We start from the raw sequence: 22,941 nt of genomic DNA on the forward strand, positions 1-22,941 counted from the left end.
CCTTCTCGTTATTATAAGCCTCATATTTATTTCCAAATTTTAGATTGCGTTCATCCCATTATTGCTTGTGTTCTCGATTCGCTTGCAGGAAAGCCTTCTCGGCGAGGTCAATCGCGTTCACATGGTTGATAACTAACGGAGTAGTGGTGTAACGGTTGCGGGGGTCCGAATCAGTCTTGGTTCGAAGCCTAGATCGTGAACGTCGAGTCTCCACCAATCGACACTATCATACCTATCGGAAGATCAGGCCTAGTCTACATTAGGGTGCGTCCTCCTCCATCTGCCCCACCATAGAGGTGGCCACCTGCGCGAAAGACGGCTTTGGCTATGCCGTTTTTGCCTATGACATCACGGTCACATCTAGCCATGCCACATTTTCCATGGGCGCCCTAGATGCGCCCTCCTCTGTCTGCTCTCCTGTAGGCACAGAGTCGATGCCACGACCGCCTCGATGGCACTCCCACTCGCCTCTGGTGTAACACCAGCCGGCTCTTGGCATGTCTATCGGAGGGCAAGGCTCTTCTTCGGCGCAAGCCTTAGGAGAGTCCTGCGTCCTCCAACACTACAAAGGACATGACGGTCAGTTTACAGCAAAAGTTTGTCAAAACAAAAGGATGAAAAAACTCTTAACTCACCTCGATGCCACCGGACAATGATGTTTTGGGGTCGATCCACCCGACCCTGGTTGTGCCTCGTCGATGCATTGTCGCTTCAAGCCCTCCCTCTACTCGGAGGGTCCGGTTGGAGTGGAGCGGCCAATTCCCGCTGGCTCTGGGGGGGCACTGAGGAAGGCCCGGACAGAGCAGGGCGACTTGATTTTGCTGTCTCTAGGGGCGCATCCTCCCCCTCCTACTCTAGGGCATGCCACGGGAAAGGCCCCACCCATGGTAGAGATAGGTCCTCGTCCCCTCCTCCTAGCTCATCAAATTAGATGGGCAACCTGGATCCATCTCCTTCTTCTTCTTCTTCTTCCTCCTCCTCCTCCTGAGCCTTGCTGCCGCCTTCCTCGGTTCAGCTTTGCCCGCTCTTTCACCTACCGCTTCACCTTCTTGTCATCCTTGTCCTTCTTCCTCTTCTCATCTGTGGTATGGTTCACCGCCCTCAAGGCCATGTGCTCTGGCAGCGACACGACGGAGGCCAAAAGTCCAACCCTGCTGGCAGCTCGATGAAGCCCGCGTCCGGCCGCATCATGGGAGGTCCCAGGATCAAGAACATGGCATCAGACTTGTCTATTGCCTCCTTGATGCACTGTGCGACCTTGCTATCACAGAGCGACCCGAGGCCAACAGCCTCGAGCATCATCCCATCTAGCTATGCCTCGAGCATCATCCCGTATAGTGGGAGGGCGCGCGCTAACAGCAGCGCCACCCTCATCACATGATACGCCCCGATGACACTGGCCCCATGAAGGCAGTGGCTCTTTAGGAACACGATGGCATCAAGGATATCACGCATCCTCTTCTTTTCCTTCTCGGGAGGTTCCCACGACCACACCTACGACGCCTCTTTGATGAGGCATTCGGTGAAGTCCAGCAAGGGGGCGGCGACGTCGTTCTTCACGTAGAACCACTGTGCATGCCACCACTTGTTGGACCTCAACAGCTAGCAAGGCATGTACTTAGTGGACCGCTGCCCTCGGAGGTGGATGCCCACTCATCCCATCAGCACCGATAGGTCCCTAGCTATATCCCTCTTCTTGGGCATGGAGATGGAGAAGAAGTACCTCCATAGCTCAAAGTGGGACTCGATCCCTAGATATCCCTTGCACAGCGCAATGAAGGTCGTGATGTGTTGGATCCCATTGGGATTTAGGTGCTGCAACTCAATCTGGTAATGGTGCAGCAGCCCCTGAAAGAATGGGAGGGGAGGAATCATGAGTCCGCACTTGTGAAAGGGCATGAAGGACATGACATAGCCATCGAGCGGCGCTGGCACCTCCTCACGACCGAGCATGAGCCAATCCATCGTGTCGGTCCTCCCATGGAGAAGGACACGCTTGACGAGGCCCTCCATGCACGTGTGGGTGACATCAGAGCGATACCATGACTCCTTGGGAAGCAAGGGCAAAGGAACGAAAGCTTCGCTGATGGTGGAAGAGCAAGGGTGGAGGAACAAGGATTTCACTAGCAGCGCAAGGGCGAGGGCAAGAAATCTAAAGCGCTGGCGGCGGAGAAGCAAAGAAGACGAGGCAACGGTTAGGCCTACCAAAAGGTGAAGGGAAAGGCCACTATTTATAAAGGAAGGTGGAGCGAGGGACGAACTATCCACCTAGATTGACGTGCCTACCGCGCCTCATCACATCACCTCTCCAAGAATCATGCACACGCCACCCCCCATGCACTCCTCAAAAGGCACGCTGAACAGCGATTCGCCCCCTTGATGGGCCAAAAACCGTCGCAGGTAAAAAGGGATACAGAGTTGAAAATGCTCCCACGGCCCATTAAGGCCCAGGACTTCGAAGGTTGGCCCACCTATGGGTTCACAACTGCTCTGAGGCACCTTTAGAGTGAGGGATGGTAAGGGATAGGCCCGCTAGCGGCTGGTACCTGGGTGCACGAGCGCCACGAGCATCCCAACCCATGTTCGGGTCTTGGCCAGAGCACGGTCCATGGTTTTTCTTCGAAGAAAGGCAACGAGCCCTTGGGACCGGTCGAACAGACCCAAGAACTATATGGATTGGTCCCCAAGAATTTAGAGTCGGTTACCAGCTGACACATGCCGTACCCCCATGAACGGGAAGCCAGGGCCCCACTCGAACTAGCCTGTTAATAGCTCACCAAGCACCATGATTTGTCCATTGAGAAAAACATGGCATGGCTCAGCCCCTCTGTTTTATCAAAAAAACATTTGAGGGAGGACGACCACAAGACGAGCTAACCCCTCGACCAGACCCTAGATATGCGCGGGGGCTTGGGGGAAGTTGGACTCGCAAGGTGACCGAATACGCGATCGCATGACAATGGCGGATCGATCAGATCCTAGGGAGGGATCGGAATCAAGAGAGATCTTTTCCTACCCCCCCCCCCCTAAATCCCACGTCTCCATGCTCCCGAAGAGTCCGAACACGATGGAAAGGAATCGCGGCCCTACCAAGACATCCTGTGGCCCACAAAGGGAGATCAAGACCCTCAGAATCATTTCGTCTAAAAAATCCTTCAAAGGAGTATCCTACTCCTCCGTGGGCACGGGGGCTACTGTCGGGTATCAGTATTAGGGATACCTGATAGAAGGAACCTGATGGGTACGAACGCTAACTCGCCCGAATGGTAAAGAGCGTATTTTGGTCTCACCCGACCCCGAAGGTACGGGCTTCATCTCGTCCAACCCCGAGGATGCGGGCTCCGTCTCGCCTGACCCCAAGGGCGCAGGCTCCACCACGTATTACCCTGAGGGCATGGGCTCTGTCTTGTCCGACCCCGAGGGCACAGGCTCTGTCGTGCCTGACCTCGAGGGCGCAGGCTCTGTCTCGCCCGACCCCAAGGGCGCATGCTCCGTCTCGCCAGACCCCTCGGGCACGGGCTCCATCATGTCCGACCCCTTGGGCATGGACTTCGCCTCGCCAGACCCCTCGAAGGGGATTCCGCTTCGCCCGACGGGGGTCCGTACCACCCCCAACCACTGCGAGTCTAAAAGTACGAACCCAGGGTCAAACTTCTAACATCAGAAAGGGAGTAGGCGTGTCTTGACGTGACCCGCGGCCACGACGGGCCATACCTGAGGACTCACGTCGCTAACAGTGTCGAGCATGCCGGTGTTATGCTACCTAATCTCCGTACGACTTTCGACGAAGGTATCTGCTAACCATGCCGCCCGCCGGAACAGAATGGAGCGCCACGACCGGCTGACGACGCTCATGTATAGCGCCAGTGATGAACAGGGTTGCGGCGTGGAGCCGTCATCATCTACAGAACCAGCGGGACCCGCGTAAAGGAGATGAAGGGCGCCATGACCCCAAAGGCCTTCTTCCTCCTTGCTTCTCTCTCTCTCTCTCTCTCTCTCTCATGTAACATGCGGCTTCCCCTTCATCTATAAAAGGGGAAGCAGGATGCCCCACGAAGGGCACGAAAAAACGACTCAACGAGTTCGACTAGACTCAACTCCATTCGATCCTTCCGTCAAAGACTTGGAACCTTCTCTCTCGCGCCCGTTTGTAACCTCTACTACAAACAAGTATCTGTAACACGAGCAGCCTCAAACTAGACGTATGAATATTCCGTCCGAACCGGTATAAACCCTTGTGTCCTCCGAATACACCATCCAGACCAGACGCGTAAACACAAATTTACTAGTAGGCGGTTCGAAACACCGACACCCTCTATTCTAAAAAAATACAATTCTTGTATAGTGCTATGTTTTAGTACGTCAAATTTAGATAAATTATATAAAAAATACTAATGTTTAATATGAAATAGGTAACATTAAATTCATCGTGACATTAGTATCTTGCCTAGATAATATTACATGTGGTCAAACTTTAGGTACTTTTAAGGACAGAGGTAGTACATATATAATATTAAAGAGTTAAATTTTTATTCTCATTGTTTTCGTCCACTTCTCCTTAACTATCCTAACCGTGTAAAGGTTTTTTTTTGTCTCGCTCTTTTTACATCTCAAACTATACATGCACCCTCCGTGTCTTGTACGTGACTCGTGATTATATATGAGTTAGAATAACTTGAGTCGAGCAATGGTCAATACGGAGCTCGATTTCAAAACATATTGGGTCGCACACTCCATATCTCGTATGTGATCCGAACTCATGATCCGTGCTCAAGCGAGTTAGGACAACTCGTGTCTAACGATGATATGAAGTTCGATTCTTATATGTATCGGGTTTCGTTGCAACACATGGACATGTTTGCTAGTATAATACTAAAGGGTGAAGGTATTCTTTTGTGTCTTTATTTCCCGCAATACCATTGCATCTCTCCTTTGTCTCGTTTGGAACTTGGATTTACGACCCATGCAGCCATGGTTATACAACACATGCTGGCGTGCGTGCTTTCTACTTCCAATAATGTTCTTCTTCGTTTCTCTCCTGAGCCTAGGACCTAGACTTAAGACCCGTATTCATACGAGTTAGAGCCGTGCGTTTTTGCACGTCTCGACGAGATATGGAGTATGATTTTAATACATATTAAAATAGTTAGAAACAACAAATATCTTTTGCATATCCTTCGCTGTAAGCCCTCTTAGTCTGTCACTCTCTACCCTACCTGATTGTCTTTCACTCTCACACCTCATCTTCAGTCACTTGAGTCATCGTCTTCCACTTCCACTCTTCTTGCTTTCATAGGAGAAACGTAGACCCATCGCAACGGTGCTAGTTAAAGTTTGGAGCTATAGAATCTTCACTGGCGCTGCACCACTTGTCTATTCATGTTGTGGTTTGATCGATCACCCAAGCATTGAGTTCGTGCCATGACACGCCACAGGGGGCAGCCTGGCTCACCCGGCCCCCATGTTTCTTAACCTCACAACAAGCGCACACGCGATAGCCATGATGCAGTCTCCAGCTATTTTCCCATATGTCATTAATCTTTTATTACACCTAATATTTATTAATTGTCTTGGAATTTATTTGATTTAATTGAAATAAGGTTGGACCAAATTCAACTAATTTCAACAAAGATAGCTAGCTCATTATCATTGACATGGGCTAATCAAGTGACTGCACCATAAGTTATACGTCAAGTTACAATGCACAAACATGTTTGGTGCAATATTAATTAATATAAGTCAACGACCACTTTGGTGATTTCAGTCATTTGAATTTCTAATTGTATATAGAGTTGTACAGATCATGGATTATTGTCCCAAAGCAGTTCTTAAATTCTGTTAAATCGCAATTTACAACGCACAGCCACTCAGTTTACCAAGAACAAGCAACCCCTCCAGGCCTCCACTGGAAACTTTCCATATATCCGATGCGATTCCTAATTTCATTCCAATTGTACGACGCAACGCGGATGAAGCGGATGACTATATTTAAAAGGCATGCGGCGCGGCGTAACCTAATCCAACCTCTTGCTAAGCGGCATTTGCCCTACGCGGCAGGCGTCGTACCCTGCAGGGAGCGGGGGCATGGCGATGGCGGCGCAGTGCGGCGAGGGCAAGGCGGCGGACTGCAAGAAGACGCCATGGATGGAGAAGGAGGACGAGGCGCTGCGGCGGGCGGTGCGGGAGCACGGGCGGCAGAACTGGGCGGCCATCGCGGGCGCGGTGGCCGGGCGCGGCGCCAAGTCGTGCCGGCTGCGGTGGTGCCAGCACCTGGCGCCGGAGCTGGACAGCCGCCCCTTCACGCCCGAGGAGGAAGCGCGCATCGTCGAGCTGCAGCGCGTGCACGGCAACAAGTGGGCCACTATCGCGCGCTTCCTCCACGGCCGGTCCGACAACGCCGTCAAGAACCATTGGAACTCCGCGCTCCGCAAGATGCAGCAGGGCTACCCCGCCGCCGCCGCCGCCGCGGAGGACGACACCGAGGACACCGACCGTCAGGCGGAGGCCGTGGCGTGCCTCGATCTGTTCCCACTGAGTGCTGGAGCGATGGGGAGGCCGCTGCGGTAGATCGGTTGGTCGTACCTGAGGAGGAGGGCGACGTGGCGGTGGAGCCGATCGGCCTGAAGCCTGGGGTCGGCGGGGCTGAGCGATGCGGAGCTGTAGCTGAGCCTGGGGCCCGTGCGGCCATCGTCGAATCGTGGAGAAGCAGCTTCCTTCCGGTTATGTCTTTGATGGTTTGATGTCGATCTCGTCCTTGGCCATTGCAGATTGCACAATGCAACGCGCGTGAAATTTTATGAAGAAGAGCTAGCAAACTTTGTGAGGAATAAATAATTCCATTTTTCAGAATCCAAATTTCACTTTGGACTTCTCACTTGGTTCTGCTCCCCTGCAAAAACAGATTACTGATCCTGAAGCTAAAAACTCTCACCTCTGTCCGGTGCTACCAACATGTGTGAGCGCTATCATCTATCTGTGGATCCATGGTCTAAAGTTTAGTTGACTATTAATCGATTTTAGCACACTTATATGATCTGATGAATTAATGTTTTTTAAAAATTGACTAAACTTTAAACACACTTTAGGCCATCTATTTGGATCTTTTCTTTTCTTTTTAGAATTACACAGTACAACGCAGACGCTCACAACACGCACGCACATTCACCCCTATGAACACACGTACGTAAACCCTACCCCTATAAGCACCTCCGAAGAACTGAGCCAGCAGATATCGAGATTCACGAAGTCACTACAGGCGCCTCGCTGTCGACGGGGACGTCGCCTACCACTGAAAGCATAGCACCGTTAAATCCTGGAATAAATCGTTAAATACTGAGCATGAACAAATTTTAGGCCATAAGATGCAAACAACATCTATGTCACGTGGTTTTATCACGGTGCGTGCAGGTGCAATTTACCTGAAAATATACATGTAACTATGTTAAAATATCGATTTGCTATCCAAATAAAGTGGTTTAATTAATTCTATCTTATGATGACTTATATTTCAGATTCAAATATACTCCATTACGATTTTCTAGAACCACGAAATCCTTCATGCAACTCTACGGGCAACAAGTTATTGGGCTACATTTTTTTTAGCAGAATTGGGCTACATGTCTTATGCCAACTGGATTTTTTAGAATGTATGCCAACTGGATGGACCAATAGAGACGGGACGGGATGGCGTGTTCTCGCATTCCACAAGCCCACAACAGCTTGGGAAACCTGTGTATGGGCCGTCCCCATCTGTTTTTTTTTTTACCGAAAAGACTCCCCACAGTGAGCAACTTTTTAATTAATTTAAAACAAGTGAGAAGGTCTTATATACAAATCTAGCTAAAAGCATCAAGCCAAACACAGAAGGTTGACCTAAAGTTGTTTTCATTATTCAACAACACAGGGTTTCGCATAGCTTCTAAACACATGCTGCTACAATTGTTTAACAATTTGTTGTCCTATATAATAGACCATTGATGTTTTCAGTATACTTATGTTCCATGGTGTATAATTGTTGTCTAAGATTTAATACTACATCAAATAAAGAATACCTTATGAATTAAATTTGGGCCTGTTATAATTGTTGTCTATGAATTAATACTACATCAAATAAAGAATAATTGCTATAAATTTGGGCTGGTATTAAAGCCGGCTAATAAGCTAGCTGAAGCTGTTTTGTTGTGAGAAAAAAATCCTGTACATTCTAGCTGATAAGCCGGCTGATAAGTTCAAGCGAACAGGCCGTTGCATTATCTTTGTGTCTTGTCAACTGTTATATAGCGCGCCCACAAATTACTAGTAGAATAAAGAAGAAATGGGAAAGAAGCGCGGCAGGCCGGCAGCAGTGGGCTAGGAGCTGGTCGGAAGCCTGCGGCGCAGTGGAAACAATGTCTTATTCATTTGTCTTATGAGTCGTACCATTTCAGCGAGCAAATAGTATTTTTCTTTCTCAACAGATCAACAAACAGTACCTTCAGTTGTGTCTTTTCAGCAAAGCCAACGTGTCAATGTTCGCTCAACAAACAGTACCTTCAGTCGTGTCTTTTCAGCAAAGCCAACGTGCCAATGTTCGCTCGATCTCGTTGAACTGGAATTGGGGTCGCCCCTCCGAGACCCTCAATGACGCAGCACACATTCCCAATCCGGCGACTGAATTGCCCCTGTTCACGCATGTGTTTCCTCTTCCTTCGAGGATGCCAGCGCGGCGACCCAGCGATTCGCGGACGTGCCAGTGCGACGACTCGCGGACACAATGCCAAAAAGGGGGGAAAAAAAAGTAGGCTCATGAGAACTGCCGTACTCGTCGGAGGCGCATTCGCCCTGGGCGAAGGGCCGCTAATAAGATTTACACGCAACTCCCGGTCCAAAGCCACTAATCAGCCAATGTTCATCAATGGATTAGAAATCCAGAAAAACCATCAAATAATCTGCAACTTTTCTTTTCTTTTTTTTCAAAAAATGTTTCTGCAACTTTTATTTTTAAAAATTGTTCATAGTACACATAAGAGAAAATAGACCAACTAATAAAAAAGCAAAAAAAAATAAAAATGATAAAATAAAATGCGATAGAGAAAAGAAAGAAAAAAAGTGAGAAAATTGAATGGACAAGTTCGTGATCATGACTACGGATAAATAAATTACTCAAAGACTAAAGTATGGGCATGTTTGATCCATTAGCACTAAAAATTAGCTAAGCACTACAAGTTAAGACTCATCCCGCTAATGATTAGCAGGTTTATTCGTAGGTCTATTTTTATCCACTAGTATTAATCTTAGCTGCTAAAGGATCCAAACAAACCCTAAAGAAATGAAGAACGAAGAAACGAACGGAGATGCCAAGCTATAGGAGAAAAGTTAGATATAAAGAAAAATAAAATTAACATGTATACAATGTTGCGCACGCGAATGGAAATAAAAGTAAATAAACGAAGAAAACACGGCACATTGTCGCATAAACAAATCGTTCCAACGACCGCTGAATAGGAATTGGGAACGTGACCACGTCACCGAACGGCCGGAGCTGGTAATCACCACACCTGTCTTGAGCAGAAGCCCACCATGTGTCATCCGCAAAGACAGCAGAACGCGAACGCCCTCCAAAGTCCAAACTGGATTCGGGGGTGGCGGCGGAGGTGCGCGTGGCTGAATCTGAGGCGGCAGCGAGCGGTGCTCCAACTGATCGATGCGCGACGTCTGGCTCTCGATTTGTGAGGTTCAAATGAGATCATTACCGTAACTGGAGTGGAATTGGAATTTGGAAGAAGAAAGCACGGGATGGAAGAGCAGAGACGAACTGGAGGTTCTCATTTCATATCTGTTCAATCGTTACATTGGCCATTTATTCCCCCTCGTGGCACGAGCTCTTTCTTGCATGCAATTAGCTCAGCGCGCAGCTGTACCACGTCGCCCTCATCCCTGAGCAAGTCCAAGCCAAGCTGCTTGAGGCGGTCTCCCAGACCCAGATTGGGCACTGACAGGATCGGTGCCTTCAGCAGCTTGGCACCAGCTTTATGGATACTGCCGGTAAGCTGGGGGTTGATGAAGCGGCCTTTGGGGCGATCCAGGCGGTGGCGCTCGGCCGCGTAAGAGCGCTGGGAGGCGAACCTTGCACGGTCTGCACATTACCGTGCCTGGTGGTTGTGCGGCTCTCGATTGGAAATGGAAGGGGAAGGGAGGCTGCGCTTTTTTAGGCGACAGCGCTGCGGATCGACCGGGGGAGAAGCGAGGATGGCCGAGCCGGCTGGGTGGCAGCGATCGGCTCCCTCCAGGTCAGGTTGGCGCCCGGCCGTCCGCCGCAACGCTAACAATGACATTTGCCCGGACCATTTTGCGTGTGCGGATTGGATAGTACTAGTACATCCTATTCTATAGGAATAGGATGTCAGAGCAAAGGGGCGAGGTGGGGGAGAGAAGGAACAATGTGGGTACCCAAAGATATGTGAGAAATTTATTTCAGCCTGTGCCCCCCGATCTGCGATTCGGAGCGACGCCGCCAGATTTGCTCCCGGGTAGCTTGGCCCTGCCTTGGTGGAGGGCCGACTTGCGGCGCCTGGTGACGGAGGCCGCCGGCGGCGGCGGAATAACCGTCTGCTCCCGGACCGAAGGTAGCCTTCGCCGCCGCCGCCGCCATCGGCGAGTGGTTCGCTCACATCTACGGTAACGTCCGCCCTCGGTCGGCAGTCCCTTCAACATAGTACTGGTACATATATTTTTGTGTTTTTTTTATTTATTAGTTCTTGCGTTATCTTCGTCATCCATGGTGCCCTGCTTCAGTCATGTTCCTTACTTCGGCTCCCTTCAATTATGTTTGTTTCCCCAAATTGATGACTGATATTCGATCAAGGCCGAGTCATTTAATCAGGTTGTTCCAAGAATCATGGTACAATGATGATTTGCTAGAATACTTATAAAGATTTTTAGGGGATCTCAGTGGTTTCAGATTGCATATTATTGCAGCTAGAACTGCTGCCCGTGATGGGTTTCATGTGACAGGGACACATCTTCCTAACAGACGGAGCAATCCCAGCTGTACATACTGTATATCTTCTTTTGATCAGTAGCAGTCCATTTATGTGGAAATAAGGATTTATTCTTCCGACTGCATGTATTTGGCTGACTATACATATGGATAAAACTTGCATTCATTACTGATATAGTGTATTCTATATTTTCAACAAGGAGCACATGATGATGCAGTTGCTGATAAGGTCTAAGAAGGATCGCATTATCTGCCCTATTCCATAAGTACCCACTGCATCGATGCTTCATGGCGGTTCCCTTGCACGTTCTATGATGGTGCTTCTATGCTGTATTGCTGTTCAATATTGCTTGTGAATCAGATCGAAGACATCTCAGCTTCGATTTTCAGTCAACAATCTGAGTTAAATCCTTCATATAATTCACTGAGTTCAATAAAGTTATTCATTATGATTAATGAATTGATCGTCACCAGTAAAGATCGTTTTGTCTATACAGCTGCTATTGCATGCTACTAACATAGTGCACCTGCAGTAATATGATACGTATGTCTGACAATTTAATTCGGGAACAGTTTTTCTTTCAGGTTCTTTATTTCCTCAGATCAAGAGGCAGGATGGGGACTTGAGGTTGATGAGCTCAAGAAACAACTGGATGGGGCTCGATCTAAAGGCATCACTGTTAGGACGCTTGTTGTCACAAATCCAGGAAATCCAATATAGGATAGGTAATTATTTGTCTATTTGTTACATGCAAAACTGACATGTCTTGCATGGTTTTCTCATTAGTAATACCTCACAAGGCATTGCAGATTATAATTTTTTAACATGTCTTAAAGTTTTTGGGATAAAAAATACTTATCTGACAATAATAACATCATATCCCATTTTTTTACAAGAATCATGGTCTTGGTAGAGTGAACCTAACAGTATTCCACTTTCAACAGATTCTTAGCGAGGAAAAACACAGCAAATTGTCAAATTCTTCAAGAATGAAGGACTTGCTCTTCTGGCAGATGAGGTGAGCCAGAACTTTGAGGTTTTCACCACAACAATACCAATGAGCTATTCAAACACCTAAACTTGCTAGGTCTACTAAGACCATTTATTTATCCATCTCCCCTAGGTTTACCAAGAAAATATGTATGTTGAAGATAAGCAATTCCATCCATTTCCCGTACACTAGTCGCATGGGCCAATACAAGGCTGACTAATATACTTTTGCTTGTATGCAGTGAGGCAAGGAATCTCCAACTATGATGGCCATGTAAACAAAGAAGCTTAAGCCTACACCAGTGCATAGCTTGGCTGTTAAAGGAAGAGATTCTGGAATGTGGTCGCAACTACACCAGAGATGAGCTTCTAAACAATATTCATGGGGGTACTGCCATCGATCGCTCAATCTCTGCTCCTTTTCCACTTCATGTCTTTTCTCAACATTCATGCATTGCCTTCACATTCCTGCCCTTATTTTCACTTCCTGTTATTGATATGTGCAGCCTGATGTGGTCAAGGCAAGAAAGCCAACACTGCGGACCTGCTTTCATTTGGAGATAACTGGTCATCCGTCCCTGCATCGAGGTATTGACAAGTTTCGGTAGGGGCTGGACCATTTAAACGACCTGCAAGGAGCTTCACTAATTGTCAGGGATCACTCGTGGTTGGGCCGTCGTATGGGCCTTGGGCCTTGGCCCTTGGCCTGGTCGAGCTCGCTGGACCACTGGATGTCTTCTACAAGAGCGCAGGAGCAGCAGCTGGAGAGGGCATCGAATATTCAGAGAACCAGACATCTCCATCTCGAACTACTGTTCTTCTTCCTCTATGGTTCTTCTTCCCCATCCACTGCATCTCGCTCTTGTACCCAGATCCCCTGCTTCTAGTGTCTTCTAGATCCTTCTTGGTGTTCTTCTCTAGATCCTCCATCCCCAACTGCTTGCTGAACTCCACCTCCCTCTTCCCTGAGGTCGTGTAATCCGATTCGTAGTTGAATCAAGCTATTCTGTGAACCGGTTGAGAGGTGTGCTAACACTAATTCGCCGACAAACTTGAGTTTCAGTTATGACAATGGCTGGCTGTGTCCCTCCCATTTCGTTCACCATGCAGCCAATATTTTTTGCTGGCCTATTCTGATGTATATGTGGTACATATATACCCTGCAGCACTAAACCTAGTTTGCTGCCTACGCGACGAAATCTATGTATCTTCTGCCCTGCACTTGTTTTTAGGGGCCAATTTGTTAATAAGAAACCAACTCACGTGTTTCCTACTTGCATCCGTTCTTTTGCTAGTCAATTTTGTGTATCTGTTCATATCACTCCCCACCTGTATGTGTTCAAGAGAGGGGCATAGTTGGAGGGACTAGCAACTCTATCAGTGCTTCAGATTACTCCTACATCACTTGTTTTATTGTGACATAAATATCAAGACCCCTCCAATTTCTAGGAGCAACTGTATGTATTTAATAAAATAACAAAATTACACATGGTACTGAACATAATACAAAGCTTCATTTGATTACGCAGTCAAACACACAACCTTACAGCTATGTATAATTTTCTCGACACCTGGCGTCCGACCGCTGCGGCAGCAATTGGATATCCATCAGCCAGGGCCAGGGCTCATATGTTTGATCCACCACATAATTTTTGGATTTGTAACAGAGACAAAAAAAAAAGACCAAAATTGACAAAACAGGAGTATTAATCAATGTCTGCACTACTGCAGGCGCATATGCAATTCAATTTTTCATTAATATTGCATATGTGCACAGCACACTACTTTCACCAAGGGCAATTTTTCTAGTTAGGACGCTTCTTCTCTCTATTTATTTAAAACACCCTCAGAATCGATAAAGGATAGCTACTAAAATCTGGTATATAGTTTCCTTACTAGTTGCGTCCTGTCCCTGTGTGATAATTCCCCTATTATATATGGAGCATCACAATTGCTTTGGTTGATAACAAATAATTGGGAACCTGCCCATTTTCCCGTCCGCATCACATTTTCTATTGCATCCTACTTTATTTCACCCAAATTTACTAGCCCGTTTTCCAGGAACTGATAGATTTACAGACGAAAGTGCAACCAAACACGGGGCATAACCCACAACCTCCGATCTCCCATGCATAATCAAGGATGTTGATTCGCCCGGCAACACCAGCGCCGATGAGCCGTTCCACCATATTTTTTTTCCGCTGGAAATTTGAGGCGAGCCAGAAAACTTGGGGGAAGGGTGCAATTTTTCCCCCCTCGAAGAGTACAAAGAGAGCCGCCCAATATTTTTGTTTTTCATTCTAAGAGCACATTTTTCGAGCCGGTCACGCGCACTACCCCGCACGCTCGCCGCACACAATGCCACTGACGCTACAAAACGTCCCAGGATTAATTTGTGTTTAGAATTTGGAAATAACTCTGCTTAAATTAAGGTCTCTTTAATTAGATTCATTAGTATTAAAACATAGCTAGCTAATAGCTACTGTTTATTTAACTAGCTAAGTAGGAGTTCGTTTGGATCCACCTGCTAATAGGTGGTTGAATGGTGAGTTGAAGGTGTATATGAACTATTAGCAACTCTAAACCAACTAATGAAACTAATAGATAGCAGTCTTCTGGCTAATAAATAGCAGGTTTATTAGGAGGTCTGTTTTGATGCACTATTACTTATTTTAGGGTCTATATGTAACGCATAAATTTATAGGGTTTGCGCAGGAATTTTGTAAGAGTCGGTTTAATTAATTTTATAGGAAAAACATACAAACAGGGAAAAATTCCCGTATTCCAAATAGACCCTTAGCTGCTAATTTTAGTGCTAATGGATTCAAACAGCCTCTTAGATTGCATGGTAAACCGGAGGAAGTTTAGCATGTATTAGTGCCACCCAGTGTAGCTGCTGCAATTCTACCTTGGCCGATGCCATTGACCCGATGTCACGCTCTTACCAAATACCGGTATGATCACATCTTCATGACAAGAGGTGTACACCTTTGGCCTCACTCAAGGTAATGGGTGACCAAACCAAACGAGTCTAAACAAATTGGATCTTATTGTGTGACAAAAACAGAGATTGGGAATGCTTGGCAGGTATTTGAGTGGCCAACCAGTAAATTAGGGAAATCAAACACATAAAGAAGTTTTCTTTCCAAGCCTGGTAACACCACACTTAAGTAAGTCGATTCAGATTAGCCAACAAGTGAATCCATTAACTCAGTCAACTCTTTCTGGTAAAAGTGCTCATCACTACTACTATATATAATATAGTAAATTACAGACAACACTCAATGCTAATGAGTGTCATTTACTAGTCAATGAACTGACTAAACCCTATCTGTTCTGGGAATTGACCCACTTAACTATACTCTTAGGGCAAGCCGCCCTGTGGTAATTAACTCCGTAAAATTTGTATCAGTCTTGAGGCAATTTGGAAATGCTAGACAAAGATATTAATCAGAGTCAGTCAATTCCCTAGCTACAGTTAATATGAAAAATGTTCTTCTTCTTTTAAAATATATTTTTATGTATATTATTTTTAAGAAAATATATATCTTTCTATGAATCAAAATCTAGCCTACTAGCCAAAACTATCTCATAAAGTGATTCTAATTCACCATATAAAATGTTTTCTAAGATAATCTGAATTCTTAACGTTTATAAAAAAAATCCAGATTCCTACCAAATGCACCATGAATCACCAAAGAAACATTTTAAATGAAATCTAGATTTGAAATATTTCTAAATAGAATCTGGATCCGAAACGTTTTTAGGGCACCCTCAACAATATGAGCTAATTACTAGCTTTAAGATAACTTCTTCAATAATACCAACTTTTAGCAAATAACTCAACATAAATAGTCCCACATGAGATCCTCATATAAAATCTGATATGAATAGTCCATCGTAACATTCTCATATAAAATCATAAAATATATGCATGAGACTAGTTATTGATCAAGAGCTAGATTTTATCTCTTATATTAAAATGTAAAATAATATGCTTTTAAGAAACAATATGCTTCGAGAACCAAAGAGCTGTCCTCACAAGAATATGGAATCCACCAAACGGCCCTAGTACTCGCAAACAGCTGTTTGCATGCATCTGTCATGAATCAATCATGGGCAGAATAAACACGCACTCTTGCATCGTGGTGCATCGTTACGCACACCCCCCAAAAAAACGCACAGCGTATCGTGATAAGTTTACAGTAATACTAATAATAAACAGAACTCGAGTGTATTATCACAGGACCAGACGTGCAACATTATTACATATCCAATCACAATATATCCTAGGTTGGATGCTTAAATATTGGATAAGAAGCTTGTTCGCTGGTTGGTTTCTGGACTAATAAGCCCGACTAATGCTGGTTTGTTGTATGAGAAAAACACCGTTGGCTAGCTGATAAGCCCTGACTCAAACCAACAAGCGAACAGGCATTGAAGATCACAACAGCTAGACATCTATAACGTGGCATCAGTTACAAGGCTCCCCAACATTCAACTTAACCGTTGAAGGAACTCTACCTAGGATGTAACTTCTGATAACGCTGAGTGATTTGCGCGCTTCCAAAATCTTATCCCTACGTACGGGGCTGCATTCACCAGTGCTTTGAACAGAACACCGACTAATATTACTATCTGCCACCTCGTTAAATATGGTGTCCACGGTAAGACTTTCAAGTGACGTTGCATTTTCTAGGATATGGCATGTCAACTCAACCATGCTCTTTGCAGAGCAGAAACCATTGATGTGCACCTTCCTGAGCCTGTGATGCTTGAGACCATGGATCTGCCTCATAGGCGAGACATACCCATAAACCGAAACATGCTCCATTTCTTCCACATGATTAACCTACATATGAATAAAATAATGTCACTTAAATTATACAGACCCTCAACAGATACTAGATAGCCAACATGAATAACTTACACTCAAGATAAAAGTCTCCAGAGCAGGAGATGCATCCAGAAAGGAAACCAACGACAAATAATCATAGGCTGGAGAAAAGGCCAAATAATCAACTTCAAGGTAAATCTTCAAGCACTTGAGGTGGAGGAATCTGTCAACTGCTATTGGTGTATCAACCGTCCGCACAGAGATATCTCAATTAATATTATATTTTTTCTTGAGCATGACTATGGTTATATTATATTCCATAGCACTAACACACTAATGTGAAGTATCATATTTTACCTCACCAGTCGAAGATATCGTAAGAGTTTCCAAATGTGGCACAATGGAAGGAAGTCTGGTAATAGAATAGCTGACAAAGTTGTCATGGTATGAAAAGCCCACATGCAGGTTCTTCAGTTGTGATGATTCTCCAAGTGAGAGTTGTATTGAATCACCAAAGAGGTCAAAAGAGGAAAGGTTTGGGGCCGTGCTCTCTATTACCTTAAGCATTTTGCACCAAGTGACACGCAGGCAGCTGAGACGCTCCAGACATAATGGGATCTTCAGGCAGATTAGCTCATCGCAAGACATGAGTTCTAACTGTTCCAAAGCAAAAGATTTGGAAATAAGACATCCTAACTCATTCCCCGTGATGCGCACTTGATATAGATGTAGCTTTGTCAGTCTGCTCAAGCAATCAAATCCAACCATGGGCCGGAACGCACAATAGGTGAGGTGAAGATACCGAATTGAGTTTCCATGGCCATTGAGTAAAACTGAGCATGGGAAGTTATACCCGTCCCTATAATTTGTAGGTAGGAAAAGGGTGATTTCTTCAATGCCTGGTGTAATTGCACTCTGAAGCCAACTATTAAAATGGTTGGCATCAACATTATAGTGATTATAGACTACAATCTTCAGTGTCTTCACGCCAACACCTATGTGATTTTTAAGAATACTGTCAACTCTGCTAGTAAAATCCTTTGCTATGTCACCTTTTTCACAAGCATTTCGTTTCAAGCCCAGTGCCTCCTCAGTGAAGATAAGTTTGGGGTGGCATTTCCAAAAGCACATAAATGTGCGAGAAACACAGGCAAAATGGACAGAATCACGCAGTGGTAATAGCGAGTGTATATGGAACCAGATATCCTGCACAAGCATGGAAATAATAGGTGAACACTAGGACTGCAAAGCAAAATATTACTTAATTTAACTTCTATGCAAATAAGAAATGCGACTATATAGGCAAAACTCAGGTGATCTTGTTCAAGATTGCACAAAGTGTGCTGCCTCATAGAGGTAAATGGAAGGGGCGGATCCACCATAACAGCGACATGGGGCGGCCGCCCCAGGTAGCTGCCGCAAGCCCGGCACTAATACCAGCTATCCCCCAGTCCTCAGGTCCTGCGAGGCTCTGACAAACAGAAGGAGCGCCGAACTGCAGCCGCATAGGATCGGACAGAGGTTGAAAAAGACATGCCGGTCTAATCTATTTATTAATTTGGGCTACCTGACTGTTGAAACATGGGCCTGGCCTGCTAGATCCATTGGGCACTGGCCTAATTCGAGAATCCACGACCAACATGGCAATGGCGCACTGTGTCCCATACTCGAGTACCTAGTCGATGCAGATTTTTTTAGATATCTTTTCGCTCATTATTTAGTCACTAACTCTTCTGTTTTTCTAATTGGTCAGATTGGTCTTTTTTATTATGATAAATTTATGTGATGTATGCTGAATTTTGGTGTCATAAATTGATGTGTTGTATGCTATTTAAGTACTTGCCATTTCTCTCATTATATGATTGCCATAGGGCACAGTAAGAGTCCTAAAAACAGCTCGACCACTAGGTAGTATACTAGGCTGTGTTTAAATACTATATAGCTGCAATACCTTGTGAGGATAATTGCAATCTTATAAATGGCCGTTCACAACCAGGAGAAAACAAACTGTATAAGACAAAGCCCATGCTTCTTGTAATGCTTCAACTGGAACAGTTTGCATAAAATGAACAATCAAGTCTTTTGGAAACATCTGTGAAGTCTATTAGTTCAACAGCCATTACCTTGTGGTGCTTGACCTACTTGTAGCAGAAAGCAGGTTCAGCCATGATCACACTGGAAAGGGAACACAGAAATTCAGAAGCTAGGTCCAGCCATTGGGGTAAGCAACTCCAAAGCATACCCATTACCTAACTCCCAATAAGAACTTATTGGGATTGCCCCCATACCATTCTCATGGTTATTGCGAGTGCAACTCTAGAAGATCCTCAATACCTAACTTCTCATATTCTTTTTGCACAAACACTGCCATATGGAGCCCACTCGTTAGTATCCTTGCTCTCCTCTCTTTTTATTTCCTCCGTGCTCCTACCGACCCTATCCTTCTTCTCCCTCTCTTTCTACCTGCTGTGTCGTCACCTCCCCTAGCTCTGCCCTCTCCTAGCAGGCCTCCACCTCCCCTCCCCCTTGCTCATAGCAGCTCTTACTCAGTACTGAAACTCATAAAATCTGGTTTTTTGTTAGATGGGTAATCAGTGTTACATAAGGATGGTATTTGGTGAGATACTTTCATCTTTTCACGCGCCGGGGGGGGGGGGGGGGGGGGGGGGGGGGGGGGGGGGTGTCAAACTTTTGGAGGCCATGTATTTTAAATAAAGTCTTGTGTATTGGATGATGTAACTAAACTCGTATCTGTACTGAGCAAGCTAGAGGTAGGTCAGGATTCACTGTCACTGTAACTGTAACAACGAAGTAAATACTAGATCTGTTAACATTTTCGAATGTAACAGCCATAGGCTCATCAACTAGAGCAGTTCGAGCAATCAAATTGATGCTTTACTAGTAATATAGGCTATCTGTTATCAAGCTGCTATGGTCTACCTCAGGAAAGTTCGGCCCTGAATATGTCAAACTTTCACCGCTCCGCAAATGGCAATCTTCTTGGCAGAGTGAATCCTTTTGTGGCACTGGAGCAATCAATCCATCTGCAGTACAGCATGTATGGTGCTTAATAATATAACCAACTCCAGCAAACAACTGTGCACCGCAATCTAATTTGATTTCATGATCCAACTTTTGAGTAATTCATATCTAACAAAAAAACAGCTTGATTCAAGAGAAAAGCTACAAGCATGTGATCCAAAACAGTAACTCATCTAAAAAAAGACAGTTTGTTTCAAACTTTTAATTCAAGAGGGAAGCCACACGTACGTGATGGAGGAGCCCATCGGCCAGGGGCTTCAATGTCCTATTCCAACTAGAGTACTTTAATTCTCCTCCCTACAAGGTTATCTCCAAATCCATATCAGCTAAACGAGGCATTGGCTGAGGCAGGTAGGACAGGGTTCCCCGGACGCTTCTCAAATCAAATTATGTTCACATGTTTTAGTGGGTACCTCTGGCTCTCATGTATCATTAACTCGAAGCATTATACACATGTATCATTAATTGATTATGAAATCCTTTTATCTGTTCAAATCCGCCCCAAATGTGTTTTCTGTGAGTCAACATGCCAACAAGACTGAGTGCGGTTAAATTAATCAAATTCGCCAATTTGCTCCACCATCAAAAAGGAGATTTTTTTTAATTGGGAAACAATGAATAAACAGGAACACATTAGCAGCAGGCACCATAAGTAGCAGCAAAAGAGGTTCATCCATAGGATCATGTTCATGTAGCAATAATACGCATAACAGGTAAGAGACTTCGGTTCAGGTAAGAAGTGGCTTACTGCTGGATTGGATTCGCCGGCGACGCCTCCGTCCCTTCTTGAACATGAGGCGATTTAGCGACACCATGCCCGTGACACCAGGTATCAGGGGCGGATCTAGTAAAGGGACGTGGGTGTACACATGTAAGGAGTTAGATATCAAATAGCCAAATAGCTTGAGGTTAGAGTTTGGGACTCGGTTTCCCACAGCAGACAGGGAAGAGAAGGGGAGGGAATACCTGGTGGAGCGAGGAGATCGGCGAAGACCTCGGCACCTGGCAGCGGCGGTAGCCGGTAGCCGCCCTAGTCGTCGCAGACCGAGAGGGAGAGGGAGAGAGAGCGCACGGTGTGAAGGTGACGGATCACGGATGCGGCGGCGGCGGCGGTAGCCTAGCAGGGTTATTTCGACAGGCGGAGAGCACCCGCAGGGGGCTGAGGCTGGTGGCGGTGGCGTACTGGCGGAGTCGCGGTCGCGGTCGCGGTCGCGGCCGGGGCCGGAGTGCCGTGTCCGTGTGCGGGAGCCGGGAGGAGAGGCGGAGGATATATTCCAACTCCCTCGACAACTATTCCAACCTGAGCAAACAACCGTGGACCGCAATCTAATTTGATTTCATGATCCAACTTCTGAGTAATTTATATCTAATAAAAAATAACTTGTCTCAATTGAAGAGTAGCTACAACTACAAGTATGTGATCCAAAACAGTAACTCGTCTAATAAAAAGATAACTTTCGCCCTATTCATTTGCCGTATTTTTCAGCCAATGAATAGTATTTTTTTCTCACAACAAATCAATCAATGGTAGTTTCAATCATGACTTATCAGCCAAGCGAACTGGGCATTTGTTTCAACCTTTCAATTTAATACCCTTTCCCAACTAAAGTACTTTCAGTCTCCCCTTACAAGGTTATCTCCAAATCTATATATCAGCTAAACAAGGCTTTGGCTGAGGAAGGTAGGGCAAGTTCAGCGGCCGCTTCTCAAATAAAGTTAAGCCGACATGTTTTAGTGGTGCCTCTGCCTCCCTCGAAGCATATACACAGTATCATTGATTGATTTAATTATGAAATTCTTTTATCTGTTCAAACCTGCGCCCAAAGGCCCAAATGACTTTTGTATGAGCAATAACATGCGGGTGAAAATAATACGCAGCAATAGAGGTTCGTCCATAGGGTCATGTTCATGTAGCAATAATACGCAGAACAGGCAACATAGACTCCGATTCAGGCAATAGACTTCAATTCACTCTAGCTAAGACTGTCCCCAACAATGACAACGCAAACATAAGACATATTCCAAGATTTGAGTCACGTACAGAAAAAAAGTCACGGATCCGAAACTTTCATTCTCCAACAACGAACCCAAAACAAGACTCGCAGTTTCCTCCGTCCGGTGCTGCTTGCTCCTCCGTCTTCGTCTTCCCCGTGGGCGGCCACCGAGCTACGAGCTCCGCCCCAAGATCCGGCGAGACGCTGAGGAAAGGCCGACACAGGAAGTGGACGGAGGCAAGAAACGCCGCGGGCTTAAGCAGAAGAGGAGGGAAGAGGGAGCAGAGAAGGTACAGCGGCGGCCGGACGCGCAGAGCAGTTAGCAGCGCACCGACGGCCGGCGCGCGACGCTGCAGGTCCGCCACGGCGGCCGTCCGACCAATGGCGACGGCGAGGCACGCACAGAAGGCGGTAGCACGGGAGAGACGCAGCAGCAGAGTGGGCGGGAGACGAAGAAGAAAGCGAAGCAAGCGCGAGAGGACAAGGGGGCGGAGAGCGGACAGACCGCGGGAGGCGCCGCCGCCGATTCCGCCGCCGCATCGGGACGGAGCGAGTGACGAAGAGGATGGGGAATGGTGCGTTCTTTTTTTTTCTTTGTTTGGCCGATGACGACGGACGAGAGCGACAACTATTTGTGTGGACAGCGACCTGCGGACGACGGATGAGATTTGCGTCGTCTCTCTGTCGAGACGTTTATTTGCGTTTCGGATCGGCTTGGACACAAAATGCGTCGTCTGTTTAAGGCATCTATTGGAGCGTGTTTTTGGTACCTAAAACATGTGAACGACCTATTTTGCGTTTAGGTTGTGTTGTTGAGAGGTGCCTTACTGCGGGTTTGGATTCGCCGGCGACGCCTCCGTTCAAGATGAGGCGATTTAGCGACGCCATGCCCGTCGCACTAGGTATCGAGGTGTCTGCGAGTGTGTTCTATCAGCTTCCTCCTCTCTATTCCGCGCCTCCCCCATGCTCTCGACTTAGAACCTGAGGATCAACACCTGCTGCATCTGTATGTCAAGACGTACTTGTGCGGCCTACTTTCTCTCAAGTCCTATTATCATGTACTCCAGATCATATCGACGCATGCAGGGCAAGGGGATTG

At 46.2% G+C, this 22,941-nt stretch overlaps 1 protein-coding gene, 1 long non-coding RNA gene and 1 pseudogene across 11 annotated transcripts; 2 read left to right on the forward strand and 1 right to left on the reverse strand.

Annotated features, from left to right (window-relative positions):
- Nucleotides 1–6,090: 6,090 nt before the first annotated feature.
- LOC136500651 (transcription factor MYB77-like) lies at nucleotides 6,091–6,732 on the forward strand (annotated as a pseudogene).
- Nucleotides 6,733–9,625: 2,893 nt separating this feature from the next.
- LOC136501333 (uncharacterized) lies at nucleotides 9,626–13,060 on the forward strand. 5 transcript variants are annotated; one of them, XR_010770225.1, is made up of 5 exons: nucleotides 9,626–10,699; nucleotides 11,179–11,704; nucleotides 11,924–11,997; nucleotides 12,212–12,357; nucleotides 12,476–13,060. It is a non-coding gene; the product is annotated as an uncharacterized lncRNA (long non-coding RNA). The 5 variants fall into 5 exon arrangements; XR_010770227.1 differs by having other exon boundaries at nucleotides 9,626–10,656; XR_010770226.1 differs by having other exon boundaries at nucleotides 9,632–11,380; nucleotides 11,552–11,704.
- Nucleotides 13,061–16,160: 3,100 nt separating this feature from the next.
- Nucleotides 16,161–21,125, reverse strand: LOC136500441 (uncharacterized). 6 transcript variants are annotated; one of them, XM_066495788.1, is made up of 6 exons: nucleotides 20,815–21,125; nucleotides 20,597–20,692; nucleotides 19,747–19,850; nucleotides 17,169–18,012; nucleotides 16,900–16,967; nucleotides 16,161–16,821 (listed from the first exon to the last, which is right to left on the reverse strand). In XM_066495788.1, the coding sequence occupies exons 2-6, from the start codon at nucleotides 20,661–20,663 to the stop codon at nucleotides 16,444–16,446; spliced, it is 1,461 nt and encodes a 486-aa protein (XP_066351885.1). In that variant the 5' UTR covers nucleotides 20,664–20,692; nucleotides 20,815–21,125; the 3' UTR covers nucleotides 16,161–16,443. The 6 variants fall into 6 exon arrangements, with proteins under 6 accessions (XP_066351885.1, XP_066351884.1, XP_066351887.1 ...); XM_066495787.1 differs by having other exon boundaries at nucleotides 16,900–17,058; nucleotides 17,164–18,012; XM_066495790.1 differs by lacking the exons at nucleotides 20,597–20,692; nucleotides 20,815–21,125 and adding exons at nucleotides 18,930–18,981; nucleotides 20,077–20,558 and having other exon boundaries at nucleotides 16,900–17,058; nucleotides 17,164–18,012.
- Between the last annotated feature and the right edge of the window lie 1,816 nt (nucleotides 21,126–22,941).

The sequence above is a fragment of the Miscanthus floridulus genome, chromosome 13 (genome assembly GCF_019320115.1).
Source record: "Miscanthus floridulus cultivar M001 chromosome 13, ASM1932011v1, whole genome shotgun sequence".
NCBI classification, from domain to species: domain Eukaryota; kingdom Viridiplantae; phylum Streptophyta; class Magnoliopsida; order Poales; family Poaceae; genus Miscanthus; species Miscanthus floridulus.

What these genes read in the sequence shown, in the direction of transcription:
- LOC136500441 (XM_066495787.1), bottom strand. Translation starts at nt 20,663, where the DNA reads ATGGTGTCGCTAAATCGCCTCATGTTCAAGAAGGGACGGAGGCGTCGC. An exon ending in CGATATCTTCGACTGGTGAG is followed by an intron (nt 17,059 to 17,163) that starts GTAAAATATGAT and finishes ATCTCTGTGCGG; the next exon opens with ACGGTTGATACACCAATAGC. An exon ending in TGGAGACTTTTATCTTGAGT is followed by an intron (nt 16,822 to 16,899) that starts GTAAGTTATTCA and finishes ATTCATATGTAG; the next exon opens with GTTAATCATGTGGAAGAAAT.